This window comes from Zeugodacus cucurbitae, chromosome 3 (genome assembly GCF_028554725.1).
Source record: "Zeugodacus cucurbitae isolate PBARC_wt_2022May chromosome 3, idZeuCucr1.2, whole genome shotgun sequence".
In the NCBI taxonomy this organism is placed as follows: domain Eukaryota; kingdom Metazoa; phylum Arthropoda; class Insecta; order Diptera; family Tephritidae; genus Zeugodacus; species Zeugodacus cucurbitae.
This window is the reverse complement of record NC_071668.1, coordinates 23,346,189-23,353,203: the sequence shown is the minus strand read 5'-3', so window position 1 is coordinate 23,353,203 and position 7,015 is coordinate 23,346,189. Positions and strand designations below refer to the sequence as shown.

Sequence of the window (7,015 nt, the reverse complement as noted above, 5' to 3'; positions counted from 1 at the left end):
ATCCAAGACTATACGCTCAATTAATTTTGCTAAGATATCTCACATATTAACCGATATATGTGAAATAAAGCCGACCGTATTTTTGATAAACCTATAAATATGTATATTGGAGCTACGGGAAGTTATGACCCGATTTTAAATATTTTTGGGACATAGATTAGAAGAAAAAATCCTCTAAATTACATTCAAATATCTGAGAGATTTACCGATATTTTCGGTGAAAAATCACTCTTAGGCACTGAGTTCCTCATGTTCGATATCCGGGGCCTTGAAAAGTTATAGTCTGATTTTGACAATTTTTCCACAAGTGAAGCCACGGATGATATACAGTATGTCTGTAAAGTTTTATTCCGCCATGTTCATTGGTTCCTAATGTATATCTTATAAAGTGAAGGAATCGGATGGATTTCAAAATTTAACTAAATGAAAATTTAGTTAAATGGGAAGTAGGCGTGGTTGGGAACCGATTTTACCTAGGTTTATGGTGTGTAATGAACAAAACTCTTTGCAAGTTTGTTGCGAGAGTATACAAATTGTATGCTGCGATTTTCGAAGCTAGCCTCCAAAATCAAAATATTTATATAAGTTCGCAAAAAAAGAATTTTTAAAAAATAATTATTAATTACATGATATAGCAACTAAAAATCCAAAATATGGATATAATCTACATTTTCCTTTTAATTCAATGGTTTCCATCCGTCAATTAAGATAAAAAAAATTAAATTTTCACCTTATTTCAAGCCTTTTCTAATTTCAAAAAATTTTCGTTCTTTTGCTATAATTTATTATTTGAATAAAAAAGTATTTTATTGCATAAAAACTGTGTTTTTTGAATACCCACCTGTTTCATTTTTAAATATACAGTTTTTAGAAGAAACTTCATGTTTCATTGATTTTCGGTAGTCAAGAAAAAATTTTCTCAGTCGAAATTTACAACTGCTAAGAAAAGGGCTCCGTAAAAAAATTGCGCAAAAATTATAATTTCAATTAAATAGAAAACGTTAAAACACAGCTCAGTTTGGTTTATGTAGGCTAAGCAGCGATTAGCCGAACAAAGCGAAAATGATTGATATACTCTCAATGTCACGGCGTCCCAAATTGGATGTGGTCGAAGTACCAAATTTAACATTCAAATCTGGACTGCCGATCAACAGTTTGCCAGGCTGGGAGCTAATACCATTAAATTCGAAATTGCCTATGCTGAAGTGTCCCGGGAATCAGGTTATATTTTCGAAAAATAAAATTGGACAATCGGTGCGTTCAAAGGCACAATTAGTTGCTTAAATATTAATAATTAAATTATTTTCAATGCAGTTTAAACATTTGAAACAAGAATTTGATCCCTCCGTGCGGGAAAGCCTACCGGAGTACAATCCACTACACGATTCGAATTTGAAAACTTTTTATGCCAACGAACGAAATCTGAAGGTTAGATTATAAAGGAAATTTTCTCATTTAAATTTCAATTTGTGATTTTCACAGCGTTTACGCGAGAACGGTGAAATAACGCAAAATAATGATGTGATTTGCAATTTGAAGGATTTCAATGAATACCGACAACAGCTGCACAAAACGAGACTTTACTACGTATTGCAGGAACTAAATCGACAGGTGAGCTCACGCGAACGATATTTGTAAAAGTAACACTAAAAACGATCTAACCAATGCAGGAAAACGAGCAACACGATCGCATGCTGATCAACAATGCCGAAGCAATAACAGCGCGCGATCATCACAATTTGGCCGCACGCCAAAATAGTTTCACTGAAATACAGGGACGCAAGCGCAAGCTGGAGAACATAAGGGCATCACGCTTTCAGAAAATGTGGCAACGCACACAGGATAAGATAGCGCGTAAGGCGGCTGCCGATGAGATGGGCAAGGCCTATCATGAGTACCGTAAACTGGTAAATCATATGAAAACACAACGACACTTGGAAGCGGCCGCCGACTTGCAGCGAAAGCATTTGATTAAGCTCAAGAAGGTCTTTCAATTCAAACAGGATCGCTTGCAAAAGAATCTGCGGCATCTGCAGGAGGAACGGCTGCGTCAAAGTGAGGTTATACAAACACACTTTTGGGAGAAACGTTTGAAGGAGCGCATAGCTTATCAGGATAAAATAAAGGGACTGCTGGAGAAAGTCAGCGCACAACGGAAACAATTTATCGAGGTTTGTACAAGCATTTATATAATTTTTTTTTTTTTTTGCATATTATGTATTCAATAATTTTTCAAATTTTCGTTTGCCAGAATCATCGTCAAAAGTATGATGAGAAATGGCTACGCATACAGAATGACATTAAAGATCGTGCACGTAAAATTAAAAAACAAAGCAAATTACATCAGCATCGTAGAAAGAAACCGAAACAAATTACACCGCCGAAGCCAGCCATGGATAACGGTATGGCCTATTGTGATAGACCAAATGAGAGTGTTGATAAATTGTTGGATTACAAGCTTTGTGAAGCATTGAATGCCGCCATCGATATGGAAAATCAACCCGCTATGCCGTTCGATGCTGATGATCCCATATACAAAGCGGCCAAGTTTATTATAACGCACATTATTAAGAAGTTCGACAAAGATTTGAGTAAGGATCCGAGAATTTGCAAGAATGTAAGAGAACGTGTGGATCAGTTCTTTGATGAGGCCAAACGTTTTGTGCTCTTTGTAAGTATATTTTGCTTAGTAAAAACTTCCTTTTCTAATTTATTATAACGTCATATTACAGAGATCGTCGCAAATTATTGCTTCCATACGTGAGCAAGTACAAAACGAGAATATTGCTGGTAGCCGTAGACCAACCTTGGTCTCATTCAGTCGTTTACCATTAACAATTGGCGAATCCAGTTATGCCATACATCCAATGGTGGATATTAAGCCGGTAGATGTGCGAACCCCAACACCAGTGGTAAAGTAGCATAAAATTATTAACAAAACAACTTGATTTATAGTTTATCTATGCTTTTAGGGTTCACTTGCTTCCATCAAAGTGCAATCGGAGGAGAATATGTTTAGCAATATACCGAATTTGTGTCGCAACGAGTTGATTTTCATAGAACACTATATTATCAAATTCAAACGTGAACTAATTGTGGGTGTTGGCAAACGTGTATTTTCCGCCATTGATTATCATTTCTCCAAAAAAATCATGGACGTACGTCCCGAGCTGCTTAGTGAGTTATTACACTGTCATTCACTCAATTTTTATACCGCTAATAATTTATATAAAACACTTTTATACAGATTTGAATCGTAGTTTCCTAACTTGTGAGATGTCCAAAGCTATACTTAGCTATGCCACCAACAAATTGAATTACGAAGCAAGCATTAAGCTGTGCATCAGCGCATTGGCCAGCGATATTATTTGGTCGTTGCAGAAACATTTGCTTAAACCTGAACGTGATCCGCGCGGAATTGTACAACCCAAACCTTGCACAGAGAGTCCATCACCACATATGCGATTGTGTTTGTTCTGTACCAAACGGTAAACGGAGTGATCGAAAATACTATTGAGGATTTTGAATCTTATTAAAAAATAAAACCTTTTAAATGCACACATATGTATAGACTCATTTTCTTTTGCAATAAAATGCAATGAAGAAATTGCATTGAATGTTGTTTTTGTTTGAAAATACCAAGAGCACATATTGTTGTTGTCGATGTAGTGGCAACATGTTGAGCTGGTAGCTCTATGCCGTATTTTAGTTTATTTCTTTTCCTAGAAGAAACCTTGGCCTTTTATTAACTGATAACTAATCAGAAATTATAATTGTGGTTGTTTTGCTATTAAATATTGTTTAATTGATTAAAGAATATGTTATATTAACTTTACTACGGTATAAACTTTGGAGGAAATGCGTTTGAAACTATTTTCTTATTCTAGCCGCAATCCATTAATGTTTTATAGAACACAATTAAATATCTCTTAAAGGTTGTCATTGTCATTCACAACAAAAGAATTTATTTAAGATTATATTTCACTCACCGCAAATAAAATTTATAATTTACACAACAATAAACAACACACAATTTGCCAATTCAACTATTTTTGTAGCGCGCATGCTGATTTGACATTCCACTTTATTGTTTTCTTCGTATTGTGTGAGTAACGAACGTCCTTATCAAAAAGAAACGCAGAGAGTTGCCAACTATTGTGTTGTGTGAAGAATATCTAAATACAGCCGCAATGAAATTTCGTTTTGGATATGCAAGGATAACAAAGGAAGTAAAAAATAAAATTATTATTGCGATTAATTAAAAATATATATAAATTACTTCGTAAATTTCGTAATTCAGTCATGAATAGGTTTCCTCCTAACATTCTTTAATTAATATTGTTTTGATCTATCTGGTATCATTTTATTTTATTTTTTTTTTTTTTAATTTAAATATTATTAAAATCGGTTGTGGAATGCGTGAAACTGTTTTCAAATAATTCGCCAAATATTTATTCATTTGATATTTTGATTTTTATTTAATTTCCATTTGTAATACTTCCAAATTAAGGTCGTTAATCTAATACAGTGCACAAACATACATACAAATATAAAGAAGTTCATGAATTTCCTTTGTTTGAATAAAATCTTCATTTTTCTCTCATCAAATCAGTAAGAGATCATTAAATATTGTGATAATCCTCTAGAAGTTAGCTTTTACATATAAAATTTGGTACATGAGAATATTGAAAACCTGAGTAACAAAAATTTCAAATCTTACAGAATCCTGAAAATGAATTGAGTAGTTCGATATTTGAGTGCATTAAAAGAAAAACTTTCTATAAACGTATTTATCTTTGCATGTCTTTAATAAATACTATTTATTTGCGGATTTCCATTGATCTACGTTATGACTTTTCAGTAGTTATTATGATAGATTTTTCACTAAAATATTGTTTTTTTTTTTATTTTCGACACTTAGTACTTAAATGCAGCCTGTCTTCATTCAAATACATACAAAAAGTTCTTCCAATAAATGCAAATCACTTGATGTGAGTGCAACAATCAATTGTAAGAAGTATTGGTTTTGATTCATGATGCAGACCCTACGGCTGCTTATGCTAATAACTATAATATCCATTTACGCTAAACTTGTTTGCGATTGTTATTGTAAATACACAATCGACGAGCTTATTTCCTAACGAGTAAATCATAGCATTAAAATATGGAACATATCTTAAATTAAACTATAATAAATATTACTATGTGAGTTGTATTATAATCTATATATATTTAATACGTCTTAGAATAGTATAGCAACCGCATATACTGCTTTTCGCACGGAGGTCGGAATATTATAATTTAAATTATAAATTAAACTGTTATTTAATTACATTAAACATATAACAATAACTAAAAAAATAGACAACAAAAGCACCTAGATATTCTAACTAAAAATTGACATAAATTCAAATCGTAAAATGTTGCACTTGTTTGTATACCTAGCGCAGTGCAGTCATAAAATTCCCTTTGTTTTTTTGTTTTTGTTCTTTTGCTTAAACATCATAGCTCATCAATAGCGGGGTGTCATTGTAACGCGGCGATGAATTGAAACTTGTACATGGCAACAGCCAACAAGCTGGATGCCCGCGTCCGAAAACTTCAGCAAACAAACGAAATTGGCGACGGCTGGAACGCTGTAGGCCTTTACCCTTTGACTGTACAGCCTCCACTGCGGTTTCATCGTGCAATATAGCATGCATTTGATCGACCATTATAGCCAAGACAAAGAGACCAAAAAGAGCCGATTCCAATAAGAGAATAACACTGTGCAACCTGTAAGCGTGTAGAAATGTGTGTAAACAGTTTAATGCTTGTAATAATAAAAAAATAAATAAAAATAACTGGCTTACATTCTAGTTTGTGTCTCTAGTGTAGATATATTGCAGTCGTCGCAAGGGTATACAAAACTGTAGCCCACCAAACCAACGGAATATATGGATAGCATGCCAACATAGAATAGAAACTGTAGAAAAAATTTTTGATTTCGTTCACCAACACAGTTATTAATCCACGGACAATGATGATCCATGCGTCGTATGCAACGTTTGCATATGCGACAGTGATGTGCACGGGGTGGACGATATGTCTCGCAGCGTGTGCAAACAGTCCTGCAATATTAAACTGCTTATATATATCATTAATTAATTTATATTGTTATAAATACCATTCACTGCCACCACCATTGTTATTTTTTCCAGTTGTATGCATATCTGAAAAGTCTAGGCGATTTGCCGGCAATGGCACGCGTCCAGGATCTGATAATACGGCTTTCAGATGTGACATACACAACAGAAAAACAACTGTATTGAATAGTATTACGTGCACGGGTGCCCAAATGCTGTGAAATATAAATGAATAATTATTATGTTTATTTATTTGTCTTCGACATACCTAGCCTCCATCGTTTGCAGAATGATCCAGCGCAGTACCACATAGTCCGCGTACATAACTGCGCCATAGGTGATGACTAGACACGCAATGCCGCAAGGATCTCGTATAAAAGTCATTATTGCCTTTGTCACCACCCAGCGATTACTCAGCAGCCACTCTTAATTTAATTTAAGTTACAGTTTCCTAACACTGCTAAACGTTGATACTACTGCGAATTAAGTACGTATTTGCATGAAAAAATAACTTGCTAGAACCAAGTCTGAAGTCACTGCATACTAGTGGGCCTGGTATTTTTCTACATTCTAACTTTGTACTTTCGTAGTAATACTTGTTTTAAAAAAATTTACGCCAAATATTTGTTGAACATCACTATAATATCTTGTACAAAATTTACTTTTGCTGTTTTGTTTTAAGCTGACATTTATTAAATAACAGCGATTGGCAACGCGAAAGCGCTACCGGTGAACGAATTTGTGTTTTTGTAACAAGAACTAAATGACAGTAAAAAAAATAAATATTTAAAATTTTATAAAGACATTGGGTTCCATTGGAGAATTAATAAAGTTATATACTTTAATTTTTACAAACAAATTTGAAGAGTCCCCTAAGCTCCTGATTTCGT

At 33.9% G+C, this 7,015-nt stretch overlaps 3 protein-coding genes across 3 annotated transcripts in view; 1 reads left to right on the top strand and 2 right to left on the bottom strand.

Moving 5' to 3' along the window:
* Positions 1–4,133, bottom strand: part of LOC105214823 (tRNA-dihydrouridine(16/17) synthase [NAD(P)(+)]-like) — a 59,888-nt gene extending 55,755 nt beyond the window's left edge. Inside the window, exon 1 of the mRNA XM_054226730.1 lies at positions 3,990–4,133. The gene's annotated coding sequence lies outside the window, so the exon portion shown is untranslated. The remainder of the gene's footprint in view (positions 1–3,989) is intronic.
* Positions 876–3,612, top strand: LOC105214825 (uncharacterized). The gene is made up of 8 exons (XM_011188484.3): positions 876–1,254; positions 1,315–1,428; positions 1,483–1,611; positions 1,671–2,171; positions 2,252–2,671; positions 2,733–2,912; positions 2,973–3,177; positions 3,248–3,612. Exons 1-8 carry the CDS (start codon positions 1,063–1,065, stop codon positions 3,490–3,492), a joined length of 1,986 nt encoding a protein of 661 aa, XP_011186786.1. The 5' UTR covers positions 876–1,062; the 3' UTR covers positions 3,493–3,612.
* Positions 4,134–4,868: 735 nt separating the features above from the next.
* On the bottom strand, positions 4,869–6,820 carry Zdhhc3_1 (palmitoyltransferase ZDHHC3). Its single transcript, XM_011188485.3, has 4 exons — positions 6,394–6,820; positions 6,167–6,340; positions 5,853–6,110; positions 4,869–5,775 (listed from the first exon to the last, which is right to left on the bottom strand). Exons 1-4 carry the CDS (start codon positions 6,507–6,509, stop codon positions 5,496–5,498), a joined length of 828 nt encoding a protein of 275 aa, XP_011186787.1. The 5' UTR covers positions 6,510–6,820; the 3' UTR covers positions 4,869–5,495.
* Positions 6,821–7,015: the final 195 nt, after the last annotated feature.